The 14647-nt window shown below is 39.9% G+C and overlaps 1 protein-coding gene across 6 annotated transcripts in view; it reads left to right on the top strand.

Moving 5' to 3' along the window:
- Window positions 1-14647, top strand: part of PARD3 (par-3 family cell polarity regulator) — a 770287-nt gene that overhangs the window by 522912 nt on the left and 232728 nt on the right. For all 6 annotated transcript variants that reach the window (XM_061585584.1, XM_061585585.1, XM_061585583.1 and 3 more), the window contains one exon: window positions 7505-7732. In XM_061585584.1, coding sequence (XP_061441568.1) covers window positions 7505-7732 — 228 coding nt within the window. The remainder of the gene's footprint in view (window positions 1-7504; window positions 7733-14647) is intronic.

Below are 14647 nucleotides of genomic sequence, written 5' to 3'. Positions count from 1 at the left end.
GATCTTTATATTCTTCTGGGATGCTATTTAAATTGTATTTTGGCATTATGAGTGCTTTGTTGTTCTTCTTTAGCTTTACTCTGATTTTCGATATTACCAGTTCATGATCTATACCACGGTTTGTTCCTGGTCTTGTTTTCACAGAAAGTATGGAACTTCTCCATCTTCTGCTACCAATTATATAATCAATTTGATTCCTGTATTGACCATTTGGTGATGTCCACATGTACAGTTGTCTTTTCGGTTGCTCAAAGAATGTGTTTGCAAGAAACAAATGACTGACTTCACAGAATTCAATAAGCCTTTCTCCTTCATTTCTCTCTCCTAAGCCCCATTTCCCCACAATTCCTAGTTCTTCTCTGTTCCCTACTTTTGCATTCCAGTCCCCCATGATTATCAGCACATCTTGTTTTGGTGTGTGAACAATTTCTTCCTGTACTTCTGCGTAAAATCGCTCCAATTCCTCTTCTTTTGTGTTTGCCGTTGGAGCATAGACTTGATTGATGGTTATGTTAATAGGTTTCCCATTTAATCTCATTGATATCACTCACTCAGACCTTGTGTTATAGCTCCTAATTGCTTTTGCTACATCACTTCTCACTATTAAAGCAACCCCGTTTCTTCTTAATTTCTCATTTCCTGCATAAAATATTGTGTAGTTGCCTGATTGAAAGTGTCCCATTCCCGTCCATTTTAATTCACTCACACCAAGTGTTGTAATGTTGATGCATTCCATTTCTTGCTTGACAATTTCTAACTTTCCCTGGTTCATGCTTCTCACATTCCACATTCCTATTGTGTACATGGTATCACTCCGGACTCTCCTTTCTCATCTATGCGCATCAGCCTCTGGGCTGCCATTCGGCTTTGACCCAGTGGCATCATTGGTCACAGTGCTATACTTGTCCTTTGTCCTTCCCTAGTAGCTTGTTGAGTGCCATCTGACCTTGGGGTCTTATCTTCCAGCACTTTCTCATGTTGCATTTTGGATACTCTGTTCATAGGGTTTTCATGGTAAGAGACATTCAGAGGTGGTTTACCATTGCCTTCCTCCGAGTCTGGATGCATCTTAGTCTGGTGTCTCAGCTTTGACCATTCCGCCTTGGGTGTCCCTGCTAGGAGTCTAGCCTCTTGGTCTACACTCCTAATGGCATTGCTGTCAGCTTTTTTGACACTCTCAAACCCCCTCACCACGTTAAGGTGTGCGTCCTAGAGGAGGAAAACAAATATACATAACTGAATTATGTTTAAGGCTAGGCTTGGTGGGTTAGATATAGATATGTCAGTCTTATATCAACAACTGGTATTGAGACACATGATCAATTTATTATTTCAATGGATTAGGTACCTTAGATACATAGGTACAGGGGATTATCCAGATCAAAGATGTGGGATCCTTCAGGGATGATGTGGAACCCATTGCTCTGGAACTGGTACTACTCCCTGTCATCTAAGTATTCCTGAAACTTGCCAACCAAATTCTAAGCATTTTTTCTGATGCCCAAAGTAAGATAAGAAAGTAACAATACTTCCTTCAGGGGACAAGTGTCCATTTTCACTTACACTTTTCCAGAGGACAAAAGTAATTAGCTGCACTAATGAACACAGAGACAATTAACTAGGCAAGGCAACAAATCTCTACTGGCACACGCACTGTGGACTTCTGCAGTACAAATGCTCACTTCTGCAGTGCCACTTAGGTGGCATGCATAGCTTCAGTGTATCTATTTTCCAAATGACACAGAATCCAAAAATGAAGACTTGCTTTTCTCAAAGGCAAAGGTCTTATCAATCAGAAGAATGGTTACCCAGTGTGTATTAAAGAAACCAAAGGAACAGCCCATTCACTGGGGAACACCACCTACTCAGTAATTTATAAATTTAGAGCACAATCAAAATTCGCTGTGCTCTGTCACATGTCTCAGTGAGCTTTCAAACTGTAGACTTGGAGTGTAGGCTGAGACTGTATGAGCCAGGAATTCCTCCACACCTTTTCCCTACAGGATCAGCCCACGTTGCTTATACCACAGAAAGGTACTTACAGAGCAAATTTGTTCCAGATGACTCTGCATGTGATAAGCCACTGTATGTCAGACATAACAAGAGACACACACTGCAGGAAGGGATGAGAAGTAACCTAGGGCCATTGATCTTATTGTGTTGCTAGCTGTTATGTACTCCAGAATGGAGGAAGGGCAGGATAGAAAAGTATTGAATGAATGAATGAATGAACTAATGAACTAATGAATTATTCAAAAGCAGTTAAAAAATAAGCTTCCACTGCGTCATAGTCCATGCTACCCAGTCTCATGTTGCTAGTGTCAGCAGCCCCTACCTGGTGCCATCCAAATGTTTTGGACTAAGTTCCACCAACCCAGCTAGCATGGTTAAGGATTATGAGAGTTGTAGTCCAAAACATCTGAAGGATGGATAAGGTTTCTCTAAAAGGGTATTCTTATATTCCATTGGAGCAAAAAATAACAGAACGTTGTGTTACCTCAAAGATTAACACATTTATTGTGGTACCATATTTCGTAGTCAAGAGCCTACTCCAGTCGATGCATACGATGCGACACCTCCAAAAGCTCAGACCACAACAAATTACTCTTTAAAATGGCGCAAAACTCTGTCCCAATTTTGTAAGATATCTGCTAATGTTCGCCTGAATCTATGAAGCTAGTAAGAGTTGCTCTTCCTGCATGCATTCCAGTGAGACTACTTCTGAATAATGCACTTCTTAGAAATTAACAACTCTCTTCTGGTTTTCATCTTAAAATTCGTACAATGTTGTACATGCTAGACAGGAGTGGGCAAGGGATTAACTACACATTTGGAGGGCATGGCATATATGAGGCAGGTTAGTTTCTAACAGTTACTTCAAGAATAAGAAAATATTTACCTGTATCTGGATCAATTTAAAATGACCACTCTTTCAAAAGCTTTACTTAGTGGCTGGAAAATAGTGAATCCCTCTATAGGGCTTTTACTTACTTCTGAAAGGAATTAAATTGAGTTAGTATTCCCCACGTTTTTGAGAAGTCTCAAAAATGGCAACTAAAGAGAGAACTTGGGAGGGGGTTCTCCCACTAGCACAGATGTGGGGAACCTTTGGCCCTCCAGATTTTGCTGAACTACTACTATTGCTGGCCATTGAGTATGGGTATGCTGGGACTGATGGGAGTTGTAGCTCAGCAAATTCTGGAGCACCAAAGGTTCTTCACACTTGTAGTACCACATAAAGTGAAATAATGAATGCATGTGTTGTGTTTTCTGGGAAGAAATGATATAAAGTGTGAATCCAACTCTATTTATCACAGTTTCCCCCAACCATTTCAGGCTTTGGGAATAATCCACTAGCCCTGCACTTTGTCTATCTTAGTGGGCTTTGCACTGTAGAGCTTTTCCCAGAGGATTCTGCCTTTTTTTCAGGAGCCTCTTAAAATCAACCACATTCAAGTTACTGAAATATTTAAATCGCAATCCTGAGAAAGTAAGCCATCTTGTAAGTCCCATTGAAATCAATGGCACAATATGTTTACAGCTCAATGTTATGCATGTGCAGTTAGGAGTAAGCCCCACTGACTTCAATTAGACTTACTTCCAAGTAAGAGTCTACAACAGCCTTTCCCAACCAGTGTGCCTCCAGATGTTGTTGGACCACAACTCCCATTTTTCCTGAACTTTGGCAATGCTGGCTGAGGCTGATGGGAGTTGTGGTCCAACAACATCTGGAGGCACACTGGTTGGGAAAGGCTGGTCTACAGGGTTGCAGCCACCTTAGTTGCCTCTAAATTAGAAGTCTTCAACCAAACTCGGTTTTGAGAACTCTTTCCTTGTAGTGAAGTAACCAGTGAAACAGTGAACTACTAACACAGTAATTGGCTTTATCATCGTAGTATGTGTTCTGCTTATGTTAGGGTTATTTCACTATTTCAGCGTCTGCAAACTGTCCACCTTAATGTTGATGGCCACCCAAGTTCAATAAATATCCTTACCATTTCTGCAATCCATTATTAGTTTTACAGTACTCTGGGAACATTAGGTCATATCCCATCTCGCTTTTCCTTTGGGATAGCGCAACTTACATAAATATTGTTCTCACAATGATCCGTCCTGGGTAGCAGGAAATGGGGCTTTTTCTTCAGTGTCCCTTATGAGCATAAATGGGTACATAATGTAACTACTGTTTACAAAAGGAGCATGAAGCCACTTGGTAATTAGAAAAAGATTGATGTGCATTTCATTTAAAATAGATATTCAAATGCAGAACTTAAAGTTGCCACATAACAAGGCAATGTTTTCACTCCCATTGGTTTAAGGAATAAATCTATTTAGTGGCTGTCTTATTCATTGCTGTTTTATGCCTTGCTGTTTCAAAAATTTCACCTTTTTTCCTTTCTTTCTGTCTGAGAGACAGATTGGATTTATACAGGCTTAAATCTTGAAAAATAAACCACTCATCAAACTTGATATGAGGGTTATAGAACTATAGTTAACTATATAGTTTTATATAACTATAGTTATGTTAATGTAAAATACAGGATAGTTATCTCTGCTGACACTCTTACTCTTAACACATTGACATAAGAAATATTGCTCTAGGAAGAAACCAGACATTTTCCCAAATATTTTGCAAGCATAGGCTAAGGATTGTTTACACAGCTGGGAAGAACTGAACCTTCCCCTTTCTTTCTTGCCCATCCCACCAGCTGGCCCTTGTCTCCAGTTACACCCGGGTTCCTTTCCCTTTCAAAACATTGGGTACCTGTGGGATGGGAGGTAGTGGAGGTGTGAATTCATTGTGTTTATACTGACCTGTGAGTCTACAGACACTTAGTTGTTTCCAAACCTAAATTGCAATTGTTGCATTAGCTTCTTTGTGCTCTGAATGTAGGGGTGAGCATGACTTAAGAATTGTATTGGATTCCCTATAGGCAATGAGCTCCATTATAGTTATTTCCCTGTTCTGTCATTCAGCCATGAGTCATTCCTCAGTAAAACTGCCTTGCAAAGTGGTGAAGCAGATGCAACTCTGTCTCCATGCTGACCATGGTTAGTAAAATTGGGGGCTAACTCACCTGTCCCTTTGCCTCGGGCCTTTCCCTCCCTGGAGCAAATTCTCCCATAATTAAGTAGTTTGTCTGCACCAGTGTTAAACACATTTATGGCTAACAAGGTTTTTCCTTAACGAGGTGTGTGAAGCCCACTTAATTTTAAGATCCTGGTTTAAGGGAAATCCTAGTTAGCATTAACAACAGTCATGGTTGATGCCTGATTGAGTATTCCCACCTCAACCCTCATTCATGTAAAAGTGATGCTCCTGCTTAGGAGTGGTATGCCATTCATCTGTCTATAGTATGCCATTCATCTGCTCACCTTTCTACCTTCAAACACCCTCTAGGGCAGGTGTGGGGAACCTGCAGCCCTCCAGCTGTTACTGGACTACAACTTCCATCATCCCTGACCATTGCCCATGCTGGCTGGTTGAGGGTTGGAGTCCAACAGCATCTAGAGGGTCACATGTTCCCCACCCTGAACTCAAGTTCAGCTTTCTCTTTGGAGCCAGAAGTTGCAATGCTCCACAGTAACATGTTTATAAGTACTAAAATTTGGTTGATATAGATAAGGTTAACAGGGCCCCTTCAAATGCATATCTCTGTAGTAGAGTACAAACTTTGCATGCAGAAGTCCCAGGTTTAGAATTTAGATAACAAGCCAAGAAAGACCTCCTCCTGAAGGCATTGGATTGCAAAGCTGTTGCAAATCAGAGAAGATAATGCTAAGTTAGATAGAATTATACTCTGACCAATGCTAGCCCTGGTGGCTATGCTCTGCCTCCATGGTTGAAGGCAATATGCTTCTGAATACCAGTTTCTGAAAACCACAAGAGAGGAGAGTGCTATCAAGCTCAGATCCTTCTTGGGGGTTTCCAACAGGCATCTGGTTAGCCACTGTGAGAACAGGATGCTGGCCTGATCCAGCAGGGCTCTTATGTTCTTATGACTGCATAACACAACTTTATATGTTCAAGCATTTGTGGTCCTAATTATTTCATCTATAACTCAGAAGCATGTCACAGGAGTGCTCCATAGTTGTGGAAGGATTGTTTGACATCCACAAAAAACTTGGCATTTTTAAGGATATGCTATTACATGTTTGAGCTGGCTTTGGAATTGGAGGTTATGTTAGCATGGGAAGATTATCAACACACCACACTAAAAAGATGGCCTTATTGTGTACATCTAAAACATGGATCATGGAAATTTCTAACATCCACCAATCCACTGGTCATGACAACTGCTACAAGGGCAGATTGCCCTTTGCTTACCCCAAAGCTCACACAATTGACCACATGAGGAATGGTCTGGTATTAAGGTTTTAATTTAAATTTCAGGGAATGGTTTCACTTTTTAAAGTTAGTTTAGCTTAGGCACAAATCACGTTGACGTAAAATACTTCTAGAGAGTACATTTCCTTACTTTGTTCAGAAACAGAGATTACCTTGGCATGATAATTACACTAATAATCCATACTAAACGTTTGATAGGAAATATTGATTAATAACATTAATAAGCTCAGCAGAAAAACTCGATTGAAATAGCGTTCAACAATTAAGTTTTACGGGTCACCTTTCCTGAACTTTTCAGTTCAGTAATTTGTCCATTACGTTCACTGAAATTATTCATATACATACCATTCAAAAATATTTCATATGTTCTTCTAATTCATAGTTATTTTTCTTTGGCTTATTAATGCTAATATTCTCTGTGTAAGTATTTAGTGGAGATTATTAGTGCTTTTATCATGCTGTGGTAATCTCTGTTCCTAATCAAGGTTAGAAAACTTTACTCTTATTTAGTCCATAATAAGTGTCGACATGATTTTTAATGTATAATAACCATATTAACTGATATGGGTTAATTAATCCAAAAGAAAAAAAATCTATGTGGGCAAGCTCTTGGGAACAGTGTAATATTTAAGGGCAGGTTATTAAAATTCACTTCATGAAAGTAGCTAGGCAGAATTTTCCCTAGATATTATTCTGAGAATACAGGCTAATTTTAGGTCAATAAAATCTCCTTAATGTTCATCATTTCCAGTAGTTAGATAGGATTGTTTTTGCTGTTTTAAAAAAGAAAATTAACTGGCTATGTCAATCAAATATAGTGCTGACATCTTTAATATTTGCATTCTGTATTTTTTTTTACCAGCTTGGTAATTATTTTATTCTCATTAAAATGGTTGAAATAACAGTGACGACTTTAACTTTCCACCAATTTGATGTTGGATGTTTCTAACCTTGTCAAATTCATAGAGTATGACTTGACACAGTCATTGCTCCAACCGACAAATCCGCCTAGAATTCCCTACAGATTATAAAGATAATATGAATAATGTTAAGCGGATCTCCGTAGACTGTCACTGTAGATGTAAATAATCAAGTGTGAGGGTCCTCCCTGCTAATCCTAATTAACTTTTTCCCCCAAAAAAACCAACTGTTAAGGTTCTCCAACCAGAGATGTGGGCCCTTCATTAGGCCTGAAGAAATCCAGTTCATTAGAAAGTTTGCAGACAGCAGTTGCTGAGGTGACTTTGAATGGTGACATTCCCTTCCACCGTCCACGACCACGGATAATCCGAGGGCGTGGGTGCAATGAGAGCTTCAGAGCTGCAATTGATAAATCATATGATAAACCCGTCGCAGATGAGGATGATGAAGGCATGGAGACTTGTAAGTATGCTTTTTTACATGCTTCCATGTAAACTGCTTTTTAAAAATTCCCTTTGAAGATTTTTTTTCTAGGAATGGTCATTTCAGTTCATTTTTCTCCCTCCACAATGGGGTGGATGATTTTTACCAAGTCAGGTCAATTCACCACAAAGTCATCCTTCCCACCTGCCACTATGGTCATGTCACATCTTTCGTTATGGTGCTGGAATGGCTTCCTGTTAAGTTCTCCTTATTCTTACAGTAACAGCTTACAAGTTTTGTGCTCATGCTTTTCCCTTCTGCTCTGACTTTATCTTCTTCATTCAAGATCTTTACAGTTTGCCAAAAGCAGTATAGCTGCAAGAGTCTATTATACATTGGAGCCCTTCAAGTGCTGCAGGCCCCTGATGATACTACTGTTACTGCTTACACTATTCAACATTCAGTTAGTGTGAACAATGTGGACTTTACAGAGTCTAATAAGAGAATTCAGCCCACATCTTTCGTGCTTTATCCACTGCCTACTCATCTCAAGTTCCTCTTCTACAAGACTTCTTGTTTTTGTTTCTCTCCCTCTCCCTATTGTGTCTTATGCTGCCCCCTACGTTTGAAACAGCCTTGCTCTCTCTTTTTCTCTATTTGCCTGACTCCTTCCAAGTTCTCCTTGAGGCCCACATCCTTTGTAAAGCCTCTTTTCAAGAGCAGCTTTAGCTTTCTGTTACTTGTTTCTCCTTTGGTGCCTTGCTCTTTCCCCCATCCCATCTGCTCAGTGCAGGTTCTGACACAGACACAGATGCACACACACAGCTTTTCTGTCGGCATGTAAGCTCTCTGGGCTGGAACAGTGTCTCTTCTGTGTTCTGTATGGTGTGTAGCACACTCTTGATGCTAAGATCTACTTTTACATTTGCCTCAAGTGACATTGATTCCGCTCTGGTGTCAGTTTGGTTCCATGTAAAGGCTGCTGTCCATGTGGTCTCTACATCAGAGTGTTTAGCACACCATGAATGAAATGCAACTCTGAAAGAGCCAGGGGTGGTATCGTAAGCTTGCTGTTGGGAGAACAATGTGGATGGAAAGTTTTGCATAAGGACTCCCAACAAGTGTGGGAGCATGTATACCCTGTATAACAATGTTTGACAGTGTTAGCAGTAATAATGGCATCTCTGCAGGTTTGGATCACAGTGTGCTATAGAGTTTGTGAATACATGTTTGTTTCTTTGTTTGTAAGCTCTAAAATTCTGGTAATGTCAAAACTATGATGACTGCAAATTTTAATGTACCTTAGACCTCATCAAAAAACTTAATTCAGGGGTAGCCAATATGATGACTTCCAGATCTTGTGGGACTACAACTTCCATCATCCGCAGCCAGCATGGGCCATGGTCAGGGATGATGGGAACTGGAGTCCAACAACATCTGGAGGGCACCATGTTGGCTACCCCTGACTTAATTCCTCTGGCCATCCCTATACAGTGATTGCAAAAGTCACTAATACAGTGAGCGGGAGGTAGTTCTTTTGAATAGTGCTGCAGGGGTGAGACTGTGCTGGGTCCATCAAGGGGCAAGCTTTTCCACCTGCCTTGCCTCCCACCCCTGCTCTTACTGACATTTTTCTGGGGGCTGTCCTTTACCAGGAAGATGAATGCTTTTGGTTTTTAGCTGTGGTTGCTTTTTAGAAATGCTACGATTTTGTTGGCTTGAATTTTTGTAAATTGTATTGTTTTTATTTGTATTTTGTATTTGTGTTTTCTATTGGTGTGTAAGCCGCCTTGGGGGCCTTTTTGGCCAAAAGGCAGCCTAGAAAATAAACCATAAACCATAACATAACAATAATTCTTGAATTTACAGGTTTTTGTCTGGATGTTACTTCAGAATGAACTTTTTTCAGGAACTCTATCTGTTTGAAGTTAATTTTTGTACATCAAGACAATGGCTTTAGTGAAAAGGGAAAGGGACAAATTTCAGCATTGTAAGTTCTTTCGTGAAGAAAAATTACTCCTGTTCTTTAATTAGAAGACATAAGGTTGGCAGATCTAAAAAGCATAAAGTTAACCATCAGCTATTACCCGCCCTGATGGGCGTTCATTTACATTTTCAGTTCTTTAACCCTAGGAGTGACCCAACATGAGGAAAAAGTCATTAACATAAAAGAATGTCTTCCAACTTAACCTGTATAATTATTGAATTGTGCAGCAATGGGCTAGTAAAATGACAGTCCCCATTGAAAAAAAGAGCAAATAGCAAATTAACTTAAATGGGGCAGAATTATATGAAAATTATTAAATTTTTAACCTTAATGTTGTAGTATTTTCAGTGTCTCCTAGCAGAAATTTTTCCCCTCATCACCTTATATTTATACATTAAACGTTTATGAATAGAAAAAAAGCTGAGAAAGCTGAGGTAATTAATTTCTTTAGCGTCGACTGACACAGGGAGTTGGAAAAATGAATCTGCAGTCTCAGCTCTTTATGGATGTTTACATTTTATGAAACTTGTCATAATGAGCAAATTTGCTCCTACAAGTTCACTGTTCTATTTTTTAAAAAAAAATGAATTCTAAAAATATCACATAATTGAATGTGTGGACATTTGAAATATTATTTTCTCTTCAATAACAGCAGAAGAATTAATTCTGCTTCATTTCACATCTGACAGTTCAGAACAGCTAAATGCTGTTCTGGTGCTTCTTGCTGTGAATCTAGTCCAGCGACAATAGGGTAGAATCCAATTAGTGACCTTGCCCTCAAAAGAAGAACTTTTGAACTAGTGGAGGGTATCCTATAATGGAAGAGGAAGTGAGGTGATTTTTACTGATTTCCCTTGCAGCCCCCTATGTCACCTTCCAACCTGTTCTGGAGGGTCCCCACCACCACCACCAAATAACTTGGAGCTGATTTTCAGAGAGTGGAGGAGAATGCCATGACCCCTGTATTCAGCAGTTCTCTGCACACAGAGTTGGAAGCTGCAGGGGCATCAAGTGGGGAGCAGGGCCAGGGTTCAGAGCTGACTTATAAAGAATGACATCATAAAACTAATAGCAATGTCACATAAAAACAGCAAGCCATGAAACTCATTTGGTGCCGAAGCAATAACAACATATAATCTAGCACTTCATCCTTCACCCAAAGACATGGGAAGGTGGTGCGTCTTTACTTGCTATTGGCATGAAAACAATGTAGGGACATGACATAGCTCAGCGCAAAAGACATTTCAAAGCTACCAGGCCACCACTAAGAACGCCCTCTCTTTGGCCCCTGCACCATGAATCTCATTTGCCAAGGGGAACACCAAATTGGGTGCAAGGATCATAGAATCATAGAGTTGGAAGGGGGCTATAAGGAAATCGAGTCCAACCCCCGGCTCAGTGCAAGAATCCAAATTAAAGCATACCCGACAGGTGGCTGTCCAGCTGCCTCTTGAAGGCCTCCAGTGTTGGAGAGCCCACCATCTCCCTATTTAATTGGTTCTACTGTCATACCACTCTAACCGTTAGGAAGTTTTTCCTGATGTTCAGTTGAAATCTGGCTTCCTGCAGCTTCAGCCCATTATTCTGGGTCCTGCATTCTGGGACGATCGAGAAGAGACCCTGGCCCTCCTCTGTATGGCAACCTTTCAAGTACTTGAAGAGTGCTATCATAACTTCCCTCAGTCTTCTCAAGGCTAAGCATGCCCAGTTCTTTCAGTCTTTCCTCACAGAGCTTTGTTTCCAGTCACCTGATCATCTTTGTTGTCCTCCTCCGAACCTGTTCTAGTTTGTCTGCATCCTTCTTAAAGTGCAGTGTCCAAATCTGGACACAGTACTCAATATGAGACCTAACCAGTGCCAAATAGAGGGGAACCAATACTTATTTATTTATTATTTATTTATTTATTGCACTTGTATACCGCCCCATAGCCGAAGCTCTCTGGGCGGTTTACAGCAATCAAAAACATTAAAACAAATACACAATTTAAAAACATATTTTAAAAACAATTTAAAACACAATTTTAAAATTCAAAACAATATAAAAACAATTTAAAAACACATGCTAAAATGCCTGGGAGATTTGGAAAATATACATCTGTTAATGAGTCTAAAAATAGCATTTGCCTTTTTGGCAGCCACATCACACTGTTGGCTCATACTCAGCTTGTGATCAACAACAATCCCAAGATCCTTCTTGCATGTAGTATTGCTGAGCAGGAAGGCCTTGATGTGTATGTGTGTGAATGCTGTGCATAGTTTTTGATCCATACCAGAGTGGAAGGTGATCATCTTCAAAAATGTATGTGCAGTTTATGCTTGCTAGGGTACAAAACTGTTCAACTAATTAATTATTTACTCTTGCCATGATTTTATAATCTAGTGTGTAAATTCATCCCCTACAGTACATGTGGGAAGGGATCCCTAAAAACATAGAGAGAACCCTGCTGGACCAGGCGAAAGCCCCATCTAGCCCAGCATCCTGTCATCATAGTGGCCAACCAGATGCCTATGGGGAGCCTGAAAGCAGGATGTGAGGGCAGTAGAACTCTCCCCACTTGTGATTCCCAGCAACTGGTATTCAGAAGCATACTGCCTCTAACAGTAGAGGTAGATCGATAGTCATCATGGCTAGTAGCTTTTTAGAGCTCCAAGTTGGTGGCCATCACTGCATCTTGTGGGGGCAAAATTCATAGTTTAACTATGCACTGTGTGAAGTACTTTCCTTTGTCTTTCCTGAATTTTCCAATATTCAGCTTCATTGGATGGCCCAAGTATCAGGAGAGAGGGAGAAAAACTGTAGTATGATCCAGAACTGCTGTATGGCACTGTTGGAGATGGATGCAGACCTCCCTTTCCAGGTTGGGATCAAGTGTGCTAAAGTGACACACCTGACCAGACAGAACTGGCAGGGGAGGAGGAGATGAAAGGTTCCATTAAGCTCTGTGAAGGTGGCTTGAATCCAACCCTCCCCCCCATTTAAAAAATATTTTTGTAATACTTAAGAATTTAGAAAGCTGCTTTTTCATTATAGAACCAATGTAAAGTATGGGTGGAAATTTTTCTGCCTTTATAAGTAAGTAACCCTTTCTGCATTTGAGCCTATATATTCCAAAAACAGAAAGTGGCAAGCATCCAAAGAGCCAGAAATAAAAAAGGGGGAAACCCCAAGATGCTGAAAAATGTGTTGCTTATTTTCAAAAAAAGGCCAGCGTGTTTTGGCCACTGGATAATCTGGCTTTTGTCAGGGGCTCATGAGCGCTCATGTGAATTCTTCTTTGTGGTCGTCTATAATTTCAAGCAATTTTGCTAGAAATAAACATTGCAGACCAGTTTATGTAAGTAAAAACCTTTTTGTACAGATTAGTTATGCAAGACATGAGTTTATTTTGTAATGTATTTTGTGTTATATGTGTAATAATGTAGTGTGTGTTTGTAATTTTAATTATAGCACCTGACGAAAGCCAGATTATCCAGTGGCCGAAATGCGTTGGGCTATTTTTTCAAAATAAACTACACATTTTTCAGCATCTTGGGGTTCCCCCTTTTTTATTTCTGGCCCATATATTCCAGCCCGATCACTAAGATGATCTGGAGGAGCATTCTTAGTTGTCCCCCATGTTACAGAGGCTCAGCTGGCCTCAACCAAAAGTCGGGCATTTAGTGTTGCTGGTCCAATGCTGTGGAACGCTCTTCTAGTAGGCATCCTTGCTGTTGATTATCAGGTGTATCATGTAGACTTTTTCGTGCTGACAGGCCTAAGCAGCTGTTTAAAAAGTTTTTGAGTAGCCAGTAGTTTTAATGATGGTTTGGTGCTGCTTTTAAATGTAATTTGTTGCACACACACAACCCGATGTTTTATGAGAGGGTACATACTTTCATAAATAAAAATGAGAAGAGTTGCATTGCATTGTTAAGAAATCTTGGTAAGTGTCCTGCAAAGAGTTTTAAAAACATAAGCATATGCCATGTGATAGTGGACCACATTGGGGGGGGGGGGCTTTTAAAAAACCATAATATAATTGCTGTCCTCAAAACAATAGGCCATTCAGACTGTTAAACTGTGTATGAAAGGCAGATGGGAACACCTTACGTTTGGCAGAGAATACCTATAGATTGTAATGGGTATTATCAGATAGTCACAGCTGACTGCTTGGGGTATTTGGATCATATGAATCACAAAGCTTGTTTTCAAAATCTTGGAATGGCTGATAAGAAAAAGAGTTCCTTTCTCTGCTGCGTTGTCTGAGAGCAAGCCATTTGAATCTGAATAAATTGGCAGAGCTTTCTAATCTCTGTTGAGTCTTAATTGCTAGATCCTCTGCTTGTATTAAATAACACAATAAGCAGTCTAGAAGCTCAGTTATGGAACGGAATAGTTACAGTTTCTTATGGGCATTTTGACTGTTTTATGAAGTAATTAGGAGAGTAGTTTCACAATGCTTTTCTTGTAGGTTCTCTTCAATACAGTATGTCTCTGCTCTTGGAATCATACCCCAAAGAACAGTCTGATGTTTTGGCCTCAGCGGCTAAAATGGAGAGGAGGGGATTCTCTTCTATGCTTTTTAACTAACCTTTTTTTCCTGTACTTTTTTAGGCATTCAACATTCAGTAATGTTGGACTATCACAAAAAATTAGAACTTTAATTTCTTGCCGGAACCATTTTAATGGGGCAACATTCTATTTATTTACGAATGTATACCCTGCTTTTCTCCTTTATAAATGAGTTGCTTAAAGTGGCTTACAAATATAAACACAAATGCAAACATAAAAATAGCAGTGATCTCAACCTTACCAAAGATTACACTAAAAACAGCAACAAAAAAAGAGGGGCACATTCACAGTCAGTACATTAAGCAGCAGCAGCAGCAGCAGCAGCAAAATCAAAAGCTTGTTTGAAAAGAAATGTTTTCAGTTGCTGGCAGAACACAAAGAGGGAGATAACCTAACCTCTTGGGGCAGGGAGTTC

This window comes from Rhineura floridana, chromosome 10, assembly GCF_030035675.1.
Source record: "Rhineura floridana isolate rRhiFlo1 chromosome 10, rRhiFlo1.hap2, whole genome shotgun sequence".
Classification (NCBI taxonomy): Eukaryota; Metazoa; Chordata; class Lepidosauria; order Squamata; family Rhineuridae; genus Rhineura; species Rhineura floridana.
The sequence above is the reverse complement of the archived record's forward strand: the minus strand, read 5'-3'. Positions and strand labels throughout refer to the sequence as shown.